The sequence below is a fragment of the Lytechinus pictus genome, chromosome 3 (assembly GCF_037042905.1).
Source record: "Lytechinus pictus isolate F3 Inbred chromosome 3, Lp3.0, whole genome shotgun sequence".
Taxonomy (NCBI): Eukaryota; Metazoa; Echinodermata; class Echinoidea; order Temnopleuroida; family Toxopneustidae; genus Lytechinus; species Lytechinus pictus.
In genome coordinates, this window is record NC_087247.1 from 48,424,867 (window position 1) to 48,443,714 (window position 18,848).

Genomic DNA, 18,848 nt, shown 5'->3' on the forward strand with positions numbered 1-18,848 from the left:
CTGTTTCACTTACTGCTCAAATAATTAACAGCACATGATGAAACATGAAAGCAAAGACACTTTACTGTTGATTGTTTAGATTTTTGACAAATGAATGTACATGGATACTCACTTGAAAAAAGGAATATATCTTTCGGTTTTATGTAGTCCTCACAGAATCTTTCACTTTTTTGTCTTGCCTGAAACAGAATTTTCTGAGACTGATTACAAGACAAAAACCAAGATACTCGATCTAGACAGTACTCTATCATTTCCCATCTTTTTATGCATTCTCAAGTTTTTGTTTGCTTAATTTCAGCTCATCCGGCCCCGAAGGGCCAGATGAGCTTATAATATGCCGTGGCGTGGCATCCGTCATCCGTCCACAATTTCAAAATGCTTCTTCTTCGTCATTTCAAGTCCGATTTCAATTCTGTTTGCTTTTTATGATAGCACTAGGTGGGGGATCGAAAACTTCTACACAGAATTTTGAAACTCATTGAATATGCTAATTCATATGCATTTTTCAAAATTTACAAAAAATGCTTCTTCTTTATTTGTTGACCGATTTTGATTTTTTTTGCTTCCATCTGGTAGAGCTTCATGAGGTTCACCTAACTTTTACACAGAATTTTGAAATTTTGACTAGAAAAATTTTTATGCTCATTTATGCAAAATTAATTCATGCATATTTTTCAAAATTCACATAAAATGTTATTTCTTGTTTAATTGTTGACTGATTTTGATTTTTATTCTTCCATCTAGTAGAACTTCATGAGGTTCATCACACTTCTACACAGAATTTCAAAATTTTGAGTAGAAAATTATTTATGCTAATTTATACAAAATTTATTCATAAGTCACAGAAAATGCCTCTTCTTCTTTATTTGTTGACCAATTTTGATTTTTTTTCTTCCATCTGGTATAGCTGCATGAGGTTCACCAAATTTTTACACAGAATTTTGAAATATTGACTAGAAAATTATTTATGCTAGTTTATGCATAAATCACAAAAAAAGCTTTTTTCTCATTCATTTGTTGATCAATTTCAATTTTGTTTGTTTATATGATAACTCTAGGTGGGGATACAAAATTTCAACACAGAATTTTGAAACTCATTAAATATGCTAATTTATGTATTTTTTTTAAACTCACAAAAAATACTTATTTATTTGTTGACTGATTTTGATTTTTTTTGTTCCATCTGAGAGTTACATGAGGTTCACCATACAAGGTTCTACACAAAATTTTGACTAGAAAATTGTTTATTCTAATTTATACGAAATTTATTAATAAATCCAAGAAAAAATGCTTCTTCTATGTCATTACACAAGTTATCGCCAGGGAATTTAAGCTGCATATTCAGACCACTTTCCCTGAGTGAAGGGTTTGCACAGCAAACTAATGAGAACCAACTAGATGAACCATATAAATCAACATGGCCAATGCAGTAATAGTATAGCTACATGAAAGCAAATGCAGCTTGTGCGCACAGGAAACGATGCTGCTTAGATCTTGATATTTGATGAGTGAAATTCGTATTCAGCGATAATATCAACACATATAGTATCGATTAGTATTGATCATTTTTATATTGTGGGTTTCCCAAATTATTTAGTCAGTTCACATATATGACTCAAACACTGCAGAAGTAGAGAATCTGAAGGTTGCTAACAACCTCTTCCTATTACAAGCTAGCAAATTTGCTGGTGGTTTGTTAGTTGTTAGTTGCAGACCTTTTTTATACATTTCAAATTGCTGAGGATGTAAACTTTGTAGATAAAAGCAATAATTTTTTCTGTGAATTGATCTTTCATGATGATCTCAGATAAGGAAACATCATTTTGCCCTTTTGGTCACCTTGTGCTAGAGATATATGTCCATCAGAATTGCATCAGATCTGCTGATCTGATGATATTTAATTGATGGCAGTCAATGCATAACATTTTAGCCTGTTACTCCTCAATAAAAGCACCATACAGGCATATATTTTTTTTAATCTTGAATTTTTGTGTTTGCCAGAATATCTAGAAATTATGAAGTCTCTTTACATAGAATAACCCAGTACCAGTATTACAAGGAAGACAGAAGGTAAAATATCTTTTTTTTAATTGAATAAACAACTAAAACATAGAAATGTGTGATATGTACATGTACATGTAACTTGGCAGTTGCCTTCACCAGTGTAAGGCATTCAAAATTTACTTTCTGGCTTCGTACCAAATAAAGAGTGTTTAGGGTTTTTTTGCCACTTACTTGTTCATTTATGGTCTGTAAGCCTAGACTACCATTGGCTATTGAATATCTGGGTGCTTGATATCTCAAAACTACTCTCACAAGTCAGTTATTCAGTCTGTGAGAGGGGATGTAGAAGAGACGAGTGAGGAAAAAGTTTGTTTAACTCTTCATCTCAAGTCAAATTTTTTTTTTATTTGCTCTGATAAAAGGATTTTTTTTTTACAAGAAGAATTTTCATCCTGTTGAGTTATCAGTATTCAATTCCCAATGGCTCCTAAGACAAAGAAGACTTTGAAAAAGAAGGGTAAGTTTATTTAAAAATAAGAAAATTCAAGATAATCTGTCTGAGGTGAAAAAGTTAAAAGATTTGAAGATGTTTTGATATTTTTTATTTTGTTAACTACATGTATCTTCACATGTTGTATATTTATTGTTTTGACTTTTGTGTCATGGCATCTGTGTGCATCAGGTATATATGACTATAAAAATGAATAATCTATGAAATAGATGAAAATAAATAATACCTTAGTATGAAATGTGTTTTTCTTGACATATATTTTGGTATATTATTGACAAAATAAAATGGCTTTTTGATACACAAACTAAATTCATGTATGTAAGTCACCATAGGAATTTGGTTGTGATTGAATGATTTTAAAAATTGAATTCAAAAGTTTGGTTTGTATTAGGAAATTAAAAGAAACACCTGATGTTGTGTTTTTATTGAATAGTTCAGAATATAGCGCAATGAAAGAGATAATGTTGTAATTCAATACCAGCGTTACAGCAATATTTAATTGAAAATTAGTTTAGCTTATAAAATCAAAATCAAGTTAAAAATATGTATTGGCGATATTAAAACTCAAAGGAGTAGATTTATTTTATTGTTTGTGGTCGCTCATGCATAACAATATATTGACAGAATCAATCAGGATGGATGCAGCCAACAGCACTGTGATATTGATGTTGATATGATATTGTTGACTGTTCGAAACAGTGGACTCGTGAATAAAATATAGTTTTGGACATGCTTTAATACACACAGTAAATAGCGTCATTTATTTAGGCAATCTGCATAAACCATGGGTTCAACTGATGTATTTCAAAACCACCTTTATGAGTTTGGACCATTGATATCATCCGTCAAATGAAATAAGGATTCAATGATACATGTAGCATAATTTTAAAGAAAAGAAATGGTATTCACTTGGCCATTGGCCTGCCCCCTGGAAGCTCAATTGTTTTTTTTTTTTTTTTTTTTTGGGGGGGGGGCCTTGTCAATCTGTTTATTTTCTTAATCCCGTCATTGGTCCTCGCATATCCTTGATGCGATTGGTCCGATGCGTAAAAAGTAGCAATTGCTTTGTTAGGCTTTTGCTTTGCCTGATTCTGTATTCATAAAATGAGTTATTTCTTGCAGGCAAATGCTTTTGCTATTAAGCTCAAGTGTCTGCTAACTGCCTGCTAGCATTTCCTCGATGATTATACTCAGTTGCTAAAAAGCATATGCATAAAGCAATTCTTTATGTGCATCTAAGCATTTGCTTGGGTTGTTTTCAAGCTCAGTTGGAGCAGCTTGAGCGTTTACTTGATTAACGTTCACGTAATATAATCATGTTTATGTATACATTTAGGAGAATTCCAAGGTGTACAGTAGCTAGCCTATGCATGTATATACATGTTTTCTTCATCGTAACTTCAAACCAAATAACAACTATATAAATTTATTAATTAGAAATAAGTTAGAGAAATAGTTTGACATCACATCCAAGGAAAAAAATGTTACATGAGAGTACTGCCATATCAGGAAACCCTTTGCATGCTAGTTCCGCCTTTGTTCTATAATGTTGCCATTGTTCAAATTGCTACCAATTGCTTTCTGAAGGCAAGGAAAGGGTTTAAAGCTCAAGCAAATTGTTATGCATATGTAATAAAGTGATTGCTAGTAAGGCTTGTTGCTCATATAGCAATTGCTTTTGCTTGAAGCAATTTCTTGAAAGCTGTTGCTACTTTTTATGCATCTGAAAATCTGACCCAATATCATTGGCAAGTTCTAGCTGTTTGTTCTCAACTTTAGTTTTCACATGTCTTGCCTGGGCAATAAGCTGTAATAAACTCAAAACCTCATGTTTTGGTATCTTATTCAATGATATCAATTGAAACCAATTAATACGCATCATGTGAAGACATTAAAATGGATTCATTGTTTTCTCGAATTTTCAATTCAATTTATTTATTCAACCATCATCAGGTACAAACAATTGCACAAATACATGCCAATATTGATAATCATATACAAGTACAAACAGAATATATAGCAAAAAAACCCAGAATGATGGTTTGGTGACCCCGGAGAAAGCATAGCTTGTAAAAAGGGGCCACCGAGTTAAAATACACACTGAAAATATATAATAAATAATGATAATTGCACTAAGTACACCGATGCAACAGCCAAAAATGGTGCCAACAAGGAAATTATTTTTATTTATTTCATTTATACAAATAATTCAGAAGAGCCAATAATTCATATCCTGCAACCAGCAGCTTGCCAAAGTGTTGGATCATTAAACAAAACAGAATAAGACCCTTGGAGAACCAGATATAAACACGTACATGTACCAGCAACTTTTGGCACCATTTGGCAGAATCATGATGATGTGTACAGAGCTATCCCAATATACATTTAAAAAATTATTGGATATGTGTATTATATCATGTAGTAGCCTAGGTCCATGATTATATTCACATACAGTCCAGTAGTCTATGTACAATTCACATTTATTGTAGTGTGATATTTGCTGAGGTGATTAACAAATATTTAGATTTTTAATTGGTTAATTAGATCTTTAAATGATTTTGATTTCCTTGATATCCGTGGTAACACAATTTTACTTGAAATCGCTTGTAAACATTACATCTCATTGTTGCTATAACTATCAACCCTCTGGCTAGCTTTCCCATTGCAAGAATAACATTTGAGCTCAAATCATATATCATGTTTGTGCTCAAATGATATCATGCATCAAGAGTGTTAATCTTTTAAATAAAAATCTTGCAGTCACTTTGGAGATTCTTAGTAGCCATGTTTTTTAAAGGGAACCTTAGATATCTACACTATGATGTTGAGTTTGTTGTTAATAGAAAAAAAAAACAGAAAAATGAGACAAACGTGTCAATGAAACATTATCAAAAATAAATAATTATGATATAATGAAATGGTGATGATCCAAATAGTGTGATGGATGATTCTTTCTATAGTGATTGACTTTTTGGAGAGTGGAAATAATAATACATGTAGATTAATTATTATTAGGTTGTTTCTTGCAAAAAAAAGTGGAACCTTCCCAAGGTGAATATTGATATTAATTTACAAATCATTTGCCTGAAATTGTAATAAGTTTATTGACTCATAACATGTCACTCTTGATACAAACTACAGCTCACGTATTAATGCTAAGCAAATTTATAGTTCAACTGTTGAATACTGATAATGGCTTCCTTTTTTCTTGTAATTGTTTTGTATTTGACAAACAAGAAAATGTCCTTCAAAGGTTTTTTTTACTAGCATTGGTGTTACCAAGGGGAATTGACACTTTGTCAAAGTCAAATTTTAATTGGTCTAATTTCTCTTTGATCTGATCCAATCCAAATTGGTTCAGTCCCATTTTGTCAATTCCTACCCTTCTGATTATAATACCCCTTTCATAAACCCAATAAAACATATCCTCTAATTAGCCGCCTAAGAGTTATGCGGATAATTCAATAAAAATTGCGTTCATAAACTCCGAAAATTATTTTTACGAGCGCCCGTCCTGAAAAAGGCGAATAATCGTCATGACAACTGGACACGCCCCCTCCGATGCGGTTGTGTTGGAAAAGGATGACCTTGTGACCGCACCATGGCAATTATCCGCATTATTTGGAAATACGTTCATAAACTCAAAATCTAGTCCCGATGCCGCTATTATGCGGATAATAGCAGCATCAGAATAATGCGGATAACTCTTGTCCTCCTCTGATTTTACGACCAAATTATGCTGCTATTAGCCGCATAATTGGGTTTTATTGGGTTTATGAAAGGGGTATCAGACTGGTGGGGAATTTCTCCAATGCACATGCTGTGCACAGCCTACATGTATATATAATTCCTGGGGGCCGTTTCATAAAGCTGTTTGTAAGTTCAGACTTCAGAGTGACTTTGAGAACGACTTGTGATCCTTTCTTGTGATAAATGATATTCACCATTAAATGTTTATTGGTGATTATTTAGCGCATAAGTCAGGTTCACCAGTTTTTCTTAAAGACGCTCTTTAACTTACAGCTTTATGAAACACCCACCTGGCCTCCTTTTGGATACTAGTGTGAATGTAGGGATAGTGGCGTTAGATGATGTGGAGTTTACCCGGGGGGGCCACTTCCATTGACGAGTGGATACCATGCGCGACCATGTGGTCTCGAAAAGCACCCTAAACACGTATTTTCCATATTCTGAAAATGCACCCCTTAACAAGTATTGGCGTCTGAAACTCTACCCTTAACAAGTATTGGAAACAAAACAATACTCTTGGCAAGTATTCCCTGAAATGAACCCCTAAACAAGTACAGCGATATTTTATTGTTTGTTCCATCGGCCGTCGGTTTTACCTTTAGTTTACACACCATTTGGTTTAGTACGGCCCCAGCTTCCACACCTTGCGCTAATCGGACTCTAAACACGTAGTGTTTGGACATTCTTTATAAAACATTTTAACTTTGTTTTATCATCCCCGAAAATTTGACCCTAAACACGTAGCTTTCCTAGAGAAATAGATACCCTTTTTGCATTATTTTTGTGTTTTTGACACCCTTATCACGTTACGTAGGTAACGTGCCCTATCTTGAAAAAGACATCCTTTTTACGTGTTTTTCTGGTCGCGCATGGTATCCACTCGTCAATGTAAGTGGCCCCCCGGGGGAGTTTAGACCAAGGTAGAACCCATTACCAAAATATCTGAATTACTCTGTTGTTCCCTCTGACCTGCTTGTGATGTCCTGTTCTTGTACCCCTGCCCTACTTCACCTCGAGACTTGTTCCTCAAGTAAATTAATACTTGATAATTATCCCCATCCTACAACCATCTTGTGATATGTAAACTTGATCTAAGCCAAACAAGACATAGTTCTGAGAGAGAAACTGTGTAAACTTTAATCTTTGAAGTTTTAGGGGCCCTTTCTAAGGTTAGGTTTACAGGTAGTGTGTTCACTATTGGTTGAGGTCACAGTCATAAACTTTGTACATGACCTGTAGCTAGCATGTGTGAATACACTCCCCACAAAAGGTAGTCAATGTAAATTGTACCCATAGTTGGAAATCATGGGGGGGCTACCTGTAAAATTCTTGCTTATTTTATGTTACTTTTTTCTGTTTTCTTTACTGGGGTAAAAGTGTACGAAAGGAGCAATTTGTTGTTTGCCCCAAAATGTATATTTTGTTGCTATCTTGTAATTGAAAAACAATGAATATTCATTGAATTTGTCCGGTTATGAATTTTGAGGTGTTCAAAAAATTATGTTAAAAACTCTTCCACAGGGCCGTGTGCACCAGCCCGAGATGTCAAATTAGCGCGCTATTTCTGATTTGGCAAATTATTCAGATCTGAACAATCTCGAGATTATTTGTAATGGAGACGCAATCATCAGGATAGTTCACTCAATCTCGAGATTGCAATCCCAAGTCAACTTAAAAATAGCGCGCTATTTACAAATTATCTCACTAATTTGCAGGTGCAGACGCACTCTGGATTATTTATTCAAGGCGTCACACCTAAATGCATTGATGCCTCGCTTAAGCACTAATTGATCTTCTTGCACTGGTAAAGATGGGGTTTCTTGAATCTCAAGATTAATCGCGAAGAGGGCTGATAGGCTAAAATCTTGAGATTGAGCAAACTCGGGCTGATGCAGCAACGCCTCATGTGAACACGGCTGTTTATCTTGTCAGTCTGCCTTACTGAGGCTGCGTTTATCCGACCTCAAGCCAGAATCGTGATTTGAATCATGATTGGAATCATGATTCAAATCACAAACATGAATCACAATTACTACAGAATCAGGGTTTAGACGACCTTCGTTCCAACGCTGTTTCTCCTCGGATTCGGACCGATCCAGTGCGCATCACAGTGCGCAGTTTGACCCAGGAAGTATAGGTCAACGTTGGACACTTAATTGGAGGTCGGCGACGTACATGTGATGTGACAACGTGGGGCGCGCGCCTTGGCAAGAACCGGAAATAGCTCGACACAATGACGTCATATAATCATGATTCAAATCACGATATCGTTTATCCGAACATTTTCGTACGTGATTCTGCAGAAACGTCTTTCCAAACGCCCTTTTTTTCGTAGTTCATGTTTGTGATTCTAATCATGATTATATTCAATTTCGACTAAACGCAATCGTGATTCTGCAGAATCGTGATTTGAATCATGATTGGAATCATGATTATAGGGTAAAAAAGTGGCGGATAAACGCACCCTGAGTATCAGAAAATGGAAAGGTACAATCATGACTTCTTGAGAGAAGTGACAATCTTGTGACAGAAGCCATGCTGTTGCAAGATTACATGTAGGATGGTAATCTTACTTCTTAATCAGGTTTTGGGGTGATAATTATTTTTGGCAATTTTTGTTTCCGTTATACATGAAAGATTAGTTTTTTTAGTGAATGGGTTAGGGGTTCATGGTGTAATCACATACAAGACAAGTGTCATTAGTGTCAGGTGCGGATTCAGGAGGGGGCCGAGCTGGCCCCGGCCCCCCTATTTTTTGACAACCTGCAGAAAAAAGTGTACTCTTTAACTTGATAGAAACTATGAAAAACAGAAAAGAAAAGTAAGAAAGGGGTATTATACCCAATTACCCATGATGTGTAATTTACAGCCTGGTAACAGCATGGCTAGTAGGTCCATGGCAACAGCCGGCCCGACCCCGAAAGGAAACAAGAAAAAGGTGAGGGGAAGAATTGGAAAATAGACTTTATATAAAAAATTTCGCTCGCGCTTCGCGCTAGCATTGCCTGTGTAATGAATCCCATTCAAGAGGATTAAATGGCACTTAATATATCTATTTCTGAAATCAATTTGCACACAATATTTCAGCTCGCATATCAAGCTTTCATTATTTTGTTTGATTTACATAAATTGTTACATCAAAATTTTCAGCTCGCGCTTCGCGCTCGCATTGTTTGATTTGTGAGATACCTATCCTCTTTGGATATTCTTACCAAAATTTGTCAAAATGCTCCTTTATCATGTCAGTATATCAAAAAATTAAGCTCGTGCTTCGCGCTTGCATTTAATTGTTTTAGACACACAGCTTGTTCTTTATTTAAATAAAAACGCGCTTAAAAAGACTGTTCAGTTTTCAGGTCGGAATATCAAAAAATTTGAGCTTGCGCTTCGCACTATCATTATTTAATTGGTGATACTTGTATCTCTTCATTTATCACTAAAAACAATTGAGTCCCTTTTCACGTTACTATAATAAAATTTTGGCTCGCGCTTTCCGCTCGCATTGTTTAGTTGGATATCTTTGTTCATGAGTACAAAAACTGCTCAGAATCTTCAGGTCTAAGGACTTAAGATATCAAAGAATTTGAGCTCGCGCTTCACGCTCGCATTATATATTAAGACCACATGAGATATCTTGTTTATAACAATAAAAACTAAATTAAAGGACAAGTCCACCCCAACATAGAGTTGATTTGAATAAAAAGAGAAAAATCCAACAAGCATAACACTGAAAATTTCATCAAAATCGGATGTAAAATAAGAAAGTTATGACATTTTAAATTTTCGCTTAATTTCACAAAACAGTTATATGCACATCCTGGCTGGTATGCAAATGAGGAAACTATGACATCATCCACTCACTATTTCTTTTGTATTTTATTATGTCAAATATGAAATATTCTGATTTTCTTCTCATTGGCAAGTGATACAACGAGTAATTCCTCCCTGAACATGTGGCATTATCATTGTTTAATACTATGTTTCAGTCATGTTGCTCCTTATTGTCAAATCTACAAAAAATGAAGTATTGTATAATTCAAACAATAAAAAACAAAAGAAATAGTGAGTGATGGACATCTTCGACTGACTCACCTAGTTGTGCATATCACTGTTTTGTGGAAAAAAAACGAAACTTTAAAATGTCATAACTTTCTTATTTTACATCCGATTTTGATGAAATTTTCAGCACTATGCTAGTTTGATTTTTTTCTATTTATTCAAGTCAGCATTTTCCTGGGGTGGACTTGACCTTAAAAACTTCAGTCTTTAGTTCGGACTACCCCCTGAAACCCCCCTCCCCCCCAAAAAAAATAAACAGATTATAGCGGCCAATCGAGAAAAATGTTGATAAAAATATTTTTCGGCCTCCCTATTGGCGAAAGCTGGATCCGCCCCTGAGTATACAGTGTGTACAGACTGTACATCCAGCCCAGGTTTATCGTTATGTGATACGATCATAATTGTTCCAAATTTTGCATGAAAATCTTCTTTTATCTTCATCCTTTTTCACCAGCATAAATTTTTTTTAAATATTTTTTTTAGCGTACGTACTTACTTGTAGCTCGAAACTGAAAAATGTTTGAGTTTTTTCCTGGGCCTAGTTTGGAATTTTCTGTTTGATATTCATTGAGTAAAGTATACTTGAAAATGTGAAAATGGGGTATAGTAAATATCGTGTACTTAGAATGTGAATAACAGGGGGTGAGGATGGCTCAAAGTTTTCTTGAAACACTGCTAAATAGGAGTCAAATTTTTGGTTGCACAATGATCATCATAACAAGTTAGTGTAAACACAGTACAAGTAATTGATAAAAGGAAATAAGTAAAACTAACTAGTGAATATAGATATAATAATTTGTCTAAAAACAAATCTTTTGATTGGGGCAAAAGTATGCATGGTATATTGGGGACTATCCTAATATGCCCTTGAAATGTGCTTCTAGATAATGATGATTTGTTGACCCTTGCTCGCTTTCAATAACATTTAAATTGTAATACTTGGAAACTGTATCATTTTGAGTACAGTATGTATTGTACAATATCGCATGATTAAGTCGCGGTTGTTGTAGACTCAAGATTACAGCGGTCATTTCCTGCAATTGATAATATTCTGCTTTGTTCATTATAACTGAAAAGTGAGGAAAAGGTGTGCATCAAATGATTAGCGTTAATTACTATAATAGGGCTGTTACTCTGTATCTATTGCATCTTAAAAGTTGAACATAACAATGTCATTTACACTGTGTATAGTTCTTGATAATTTCATTCATTCTAGAGAGATAAAATTTAGATGTTGATGTGAAGAACAAAACTTAACAAGCAAGAATTTATTGTACTGTTTTGTAAATTTTTTATTAAATAGTTCAAAATTGGTATGTAAGTTTTAAGCATAGATTTTATTGACATACAGATACCAATGTTATTGTTTTGTCAATCCTATGTACTAGTACCTACTGGTAATTTTGTGGATAAAACCTAATCTTCATGAAATTTATTGCTTTTAAAGATCAATTTGTAGCTTCTCGATTGATTGATTTATCTAAATTTTATTTTAAATTAAGTTACATTTACTTATAGATGCATAAAATAATGTTTAATATTTCTTTTGGTTTTAATTTCAGATTCTGACTCTTTTGGAGAGAAAGACCCTTTCAAGCTCAAGAAAGAGAAGAAGGATGCTGATAAAAAGAAGAAAGAGAAGGGCTACAAGACATTTGAAGCTGCTGAAAGCTTCTCAGAAGAAGATGATGAAAGGTAAAACATCCAAATCAAAGAAAGCTTCATACTCCAATAGCGTACTCATTTGTCACTTGTCTCATAAAAAAATTATGAAATTATTTCAAAACTTATTTTTACATGATCATGTGATTTTTCCTTTGTATTGTTCAATACTAACCCATCATTATTTGTTTATTTTAATATATAAAAAAAAATTAAACAAGCTGAACACTGAAATTTAATTAAAGTGACAGGAAATTATACCTGTATTTGAAAGTTCTACATTCTTTTCATGACACATTTATGCTCATGATTCAATGATTCATAATTTTGTGATATATGGGTGTGTAAAACCAAATGTTTGTAATGACTTTGTTTGTGATTATTGCAACTATGGTTTTAAGATACCATGTAGGTAAATGCTTTCCTGAAGTACTGTAAGCAGACGCTGCATTTATCAGTCCTTGCTTATGATGAACTAGTAAAATAAAACAATCTTTTGATCTGATCAGGGATTTAATTTATGACTGACAATCTTGAACAGGTTTTGTCTTTTTGTTCTTCAGGAAATTCATCCCTTCACCCACCAGTTTTGAAAGTAGTTTAGTTATCATTTATTACTTTGTTAGAAAGGCGAAACCAAAACCAAAAATAAAAAGAGAAGCTGTGCTGTCTAATGCTTTGGAAAGCTTTTCGTAAGGATATTTCTTGATAAAATATTTGAGCACCTACAATCTTTCCTCATTTTCAGAGGGAAAGGAAAGAAGAGAGGCAGCCTGTTCAGAAATCGCTTTGCTCCTTCTGCAAAAGCCAAACCAAAGGACAAAATGAAGGGCGATGAAAAAGATGGAAAGATAACGGAAGAGCGAAGACCAAGCAAGGAAAGGGCAAAGGAGGATAAGAAGTCGAAGGGTAGTGGAGAAGAGAAGAAGATTAAGGCAAGCAATGAAGAGAAGAAGGTTAAAGCAAGCAGTGAGGAAAAGAAGAGGAATAAAAGCAAGGAGAGAGAGAAGATAAAAAAAAAAGCTCACACCATTGATGTTCCATATGTTAAACCAGGTATGTATTTCAATCTCAGTGGCAGTGAATCGGTCAAGATATAGATCTCATTCCCTTTTAATTTTTTTTTTCTAAGAATAAAATTCATTGTCAGTACAAAGTTTGATTAAGGCAGGTAATATAAAACTCAGTGTATTGTTTACCAAAACTAAATTGTTATAAATTGTTCAACTACATCTTTTAGAATCATTGTTGAATGTTAATGTTCATAATAAAAAAAAAATATTTAACAACCTAGATTATCATATAACTGTTACAAACTGAACATTTTACAACTCTTTTTTAAAGATCATGAAGCACTAGGAGTGAGATGGAAATTGCTTGAATTAGTATATAAAGTTTAGATTATTCTTAGTCTAGGCAAGGATTGTGCAATAAAAACCTTTCAAAACACACAAGAAACACATTTTAAAGGAATCAGTAATGTTATTTTTTTTGTTAATCACAACCCTGGTCTGGGAGCCCATGGGTTCGGAGTAGTTATGGTAATTACCAATCACTTCTTGACCTGATAACCCAGAACATATAAAGTATATTGTCTTCATTCTGTTGGGAAATAATTGTATTCTGTTTGGTCGAATGCATTAAGGAAATTTGATTATTATTTGGAAATGAGCAATACATATCTCATTATGCAGGTTTCTAACAGCTGCTGTCCATCGTCACTAAATATGGATTGGAAATTTGTTTTATTTCCTTGAGAATTGTGGTTCTTGCTCCTTTTCTGTGTATGTCTTCTACTTGTTTGATTTGTGTTACAGACTACATGACCCTTCTTCCCACCTCGTTTTCCCCAGCTACCCATTCCTGTTTTTTTTTATAGTCGGTTTATATTATATAGAGAGCTCTACTCTGAAACCAGACATTAGCCAATCACAAGCAACTTAGCGGAAAGTCAAAGTTTATGTTAAATGCATGTTGTGTGGTAAAATCATCAATATTCGTGAGCAGTGCTATAATTCCAGCATAAGGCCTGCATACATGGAGTGTGAATTGCGTTAAATTTCTTGACGTTGGCTGAGAAAATATCGTGGGGGTTAAGAAGACAGTCTGACAAAACAAGAGGATTAGAAACTGTAGTCTAAAATCGTATGAACTTGATGGACAGTTAAATGTTTAGCGGTCATGATTAATCCTCATCAATTTCCGATGTTATGGTTTATTGCTGGAAATTATTCTAAATAATGGCTTGATGTAATGATTATTTCAAAATGAATATGAATTTTATAATTTTTTGGCTCTGTAGCAAAAAGTTGAATGCCTTTGACCTGCAGTAACTTGTAAGGCTTCAGGCATGAAATTTTAACATAATTAATTTCAGACAATCATTCATAAGTATGGCTCTCTTAAAGGCATTTAAAAACTGAATTTCAGTTATATTACTTTATTTATTTTATTTGTACATATATCCTCAAATCATGATTAATAATATATTTACATGGTTATTAACCTATTGCCCACTGAATTTGATAGTTCCCTAATAGGCTTTGTACAGGAACTGCCTGGTTTCAGAAGGCTTCGGGTTAATTTTGGGTACTGCACGGGTGTGACATGAGGGATTAGAAAATGGCTTGTCTAAATCTCAGCCTTCTATGCTTCTCAATATACATGTACCGGTATATCATTATTCATGTTATATCTAAGCCTATGATTCAAACTGAAGGAAATATGTTGTAATAGTTATTTTCATTATAAGTGTTGTTATACTGCCAAGTTACACAATATTCCTTAATTAACTCTGTTTACTTATCTAGCTGCTTTTATTTCAGCTGAAAATAATGTTGGTCATGATAGGCATGCACTTATCTTTTTGAAAGGGAATATCCATTTATTGTATTACTGTTGGAACACTTGACTTCCTACAGTTATTGCAGTAGATGGTGTTGTTGATTTTTTTTTTTTTACTTGATTGCTAAAAAGCATTAATGATTGCAAGCAAGCATTCAGAGAACAGACGGCTTAGATGAATTTGTTTGATATATTTAGTAGTGCCTGTATAGTACATTCATGAACTATGGTCACTATGGGTTATGTGGAGGGATATTTCTTTCATGTATGGTCACAATATGAATATGAAATATCAATTGGCCTTAAGAGATATGCATGTAGCTCTAATCTAGATGCATGCTTAGATTGACAGACTGAGGAAAGGAAATTTGACTTCAGATGCACTGCGGTAGAATAATGAGGAAATGTTAATTCATTTCAGAGTACTGTTTGGGGCTATTCTTTATTGAGACCCATGACAGACTAGCACAAATCTAGATTTCCTTGAATATAATTGTATTTGGGTTGAGTAATTTGGAAGCCAAACTCCTTGATCTCATAATATTCCCTTTCGTGTTTCCCTTTTTAAAACAATCATCAATTGTTTTAAGCTACTTTATACTCTTTAACATTTGCTACAAATAGACAAATTTGATTTGTAGACTTTTGTATCATTATTTATTGAATTTATTATAGTTTTGTTTCAAATGTAATCCGACTTCCATTTACCTAGTTTTAACTTCATTCATTTTTATTGTTCTTTTTTTTGTCTTTGTTATTTTTACCCTCTCAGAGCCAATATTTGGGGTACCTTTGGAAGCTGCTGTTGCCAGATCTAAGCTGTATGATAATGTTGATTTACCAAAGATCGTCAGAGAATGTATCGATTATGTGGAGGAAAATGGTGAGAATTTCTTTTTCAACTAGCATGCTCTTATTTCAAGGATAATATATTTGAGCCAAAAGGTAAATATTTGGATTTTCAATGATATTCCAGGATTCGGTGAATATTAATGAACATATTTTTTTTTTTGGGGGGGGGGGGGAGTTTAGCAGATTAATCTGATTACTTTTGCTAACAGAAGCCAATTCAGTAAGAATAATCACAGTTTACATTTACCATGATATCATCAAAAGAATTCTGTAATTAGAATGATTAGCCTACATTCAGCATTCGCCCCTCCAATGTTGTATGATGTACACTTAAAGTCAATTGTTTTCTACCGTCCTGTCACATACATTTTCCATAACTAAGATCATAGGATTTTATGAATTGTGACACCCTTTCCTCACCTCAAGTTCATTACAACAATATTCAAGAACCTGGTGTCATCTTTCCTTTTACAAGAAATATTTAACACTTAAGATTTCCCCCTTCTAACAAATGTGCCATATGGTTACACCCATCAATGTCTCTGAAGTGTGTCATATCTGAAAATAGCAATTCACCTTTAATGCAATATTACTCATAAGAACAAAATACCTACTGTTAAACCTTGGTTTATTTTAGAAGATACCAGGATAGTGTGACTTCATGCTAGTTTTCTTTTTCCTTTTTTTTAAACATAAATATTAAGGCACTATATTTCTTAGTTAAATTGAATTTTTTTACCAACTTATGCACTTTTGTAACTGCCGAATATTGACTTAGTAGTACAAGTAATTATGGTTTATTAGAATGATCATTGTAGCTGTAGGCTGCATTATAATCAATCTACAAGTTAAAAAAAGACATACCATCATAAAGAGTGATAAATACATGAATTACAATATTTCGCACTAAAAAATCACAAGATAAAGAATGAAGGAGAATTGGGACAGACAAGTGTGGAGAAGAAGGGCAAAAATATTAAGAATAATGGAAGGCGCGAGAAGAATATGGAGGATAGAGTGGAAAAGGAGTGAAAGGTATAGCTTTTAGAGAGGAAGAGGATACAGTTCTTCTCATGCTTGCAGGAGAAGAAAAAGAGATGAAAATAATTAATGGAGCTAAAGGGGAGAATAGAATAAGAAAAGAGAGAGAGGAGTTAGATAAATTATATAGGCAATCAACAGAAAGGGGGAAGGAAAAAATAGTTGTTTACATTATTCATGGTATCGTTTTTTTTTGTTCAAAATCAATATCAGCTTTCAAATTTCAAATTCAAAAGTTTCCATTATCATAGCGTCTAATTTGGAATAATGCACAAAAGGTAAAGAATATCAAAACAAGTTTCATCAGGAAGTATTTGGGTGATTGCAGAATATTAAAATTAGTCGGTTTGATCAAAGTATTATAAAATAAAAATACCGGTAAGCATGGATTGACCATGAACAGGCATGTTGTCGAACGTAAATGACTAAATGAATAAATATACTGCCTGTAAGATGAAATATCATGAATATTGATTGGATTATTTGATTCCTTCTTTCTTTTGTATGACTGGGATGGGATGGTATTTATGAACCTGGTGTTTTTTTAATGGATTTGTAAATTCTTGAATTGGCAATATATTTTAGGTACACTGCATGTATCTGTTATAAATATGTAAATAAGCAGAACAAATAGTTACAAACATAAAGAGAGTATAAAATGAAACCACTAATCAAAAAAGGAGAAATGCTAACATTAGAGTGATTAATAAAATACATTAATTATTAACATGTAACCTGTAAAGTAACGGCTTGCATATGCTATTGGCAATGTATCAATGCACACTGCCGGTGCCGCTGTGCGTAAATACATTGAGTGCTTGATTAACAGTTATATTTATGGATTGAAAATTTGTGTCACCAAACTACAGTGTTTATTTGTGATAGTATAGAAAGTAGAATAACAACCAGCTGGTAACCTCAAAAAGTAGGCAGGGCTGATTTTAGGGATTAAATTCAGATCCCAGGGCCAGCAAGGTTAATTGTATTTCAGAAGTTCATATCATGGACTGTATTATCAGTTTCATCGGTTATCTGCACACAGATGTGTCACACAAATCAAATATCGTTTCTCGCCATCAGTCAATTACGATGTACATGTACATAGTTAAAAGGGCATATTGAAATGGTCATTGAACTACTGTACATGTTTTTATTGAATGACAAAAGATGTTTAAAGATATCAAATCAAGGATACTTGTTGCATTTTTGATAATGAGACAATTGTTCTCCTGACAATTGTTTCTCCACTAATTTATAGATATAAGGGTAGGATTAGAATTGTGATAAGTTTTTGGTTCAGAATCAGATTATGATTGGGATTCAGGTTCAGGTTGGATTCAAAGCTTGGGTTTATGTTGACTTAATGGCCCGAATTAACAAAGTGGTTTTGAAAACCCACGGTTGAATCCATGGTTTATGCAGATTCCCTGTATAAATTACGCTTAATTTAGCGCGTGTATTAAAAATTCCAATGCTAATGCGCGCTTTTGTCACAGTGCGCCAAATTGACGCCTGTTACCATGGTTAGATACGCTATTTTATTAATGAGTCCACTGTTTGAAGAGTGGACTCATGAATAAACTAGCGTGGATAACCACGGCAACAAGCGTCAATTTTGCGCACTGTGACAAAAGCGCGCATCAGCATTGGACATTCTTTAATATACGCGGTAAAATAAGCATAATTTATACAGGAAATCTGCATAAGACATGGACTCAACAGTAGGTTTTCAAAACCACCTTTGTGAATTCGGGCCTATGTGTGTGCATTTACAGTAGGAGTAATTGTCGCAGGAGCAAATGTCATAAAACCGCATTTCTATACCCCGACAAACAAAGTTTGAAGGGGGTACATGTACATGTACAGTGTATATAGGAATCTGTATGGTTGGTCGGTCCGTTGCAAATCTTGCACATGAACTACTTCCTCAGTTTGAACTACTTCCTCAGTTTAAACCAGTTCTCACACATGTTGGTTTTGGGTAAAGATGTGCAAGACACATTTTTCGTATGAGTCGGAAATTGTGTTGCCATGGTAATAGCATATTATGGCAAAAATAAGGTGAAAATCTTGCGCATCAAACTACTTCCTCAGTTTTTTAACCAATTCTCATGAAATTTGGCAC

The 18,848-nt window shown here is 33.9% G+C and overlaps 1 protein-coding gene across 1 annotated transcript; it reads left to right on the forward strand.

Annotated features, from left to right (window-relative positions):
- Positions 1 to 2,314: 2,314 nt before the first annotated feature.
- Positions 2,315 to 17,396, forward strand: LOC129257107 (ralA-binding protein 1-like). Its single transcript, XM_054895361.2, has 4 exons — positions 2,315 to 2,521; positions 11,887 to 12,019; positions 12,735 to 13,042; positions 15,603 to 17,396. The coding sequence occupies exons 1-4, from the start codon at positions 2,485 to 2,487 to the stop codon at positions 15,734 to 15,736; spliced, it is 612 nt and encodes a 203-aa protein (XP_054751336.1). The 5' UTR covers positions 2,315 to 2,484; the 3' UTR covers positions 15,737 to 17,396.
- Positions 17,397 to 18,848: the final 1,452 nt, after the last annotated feature.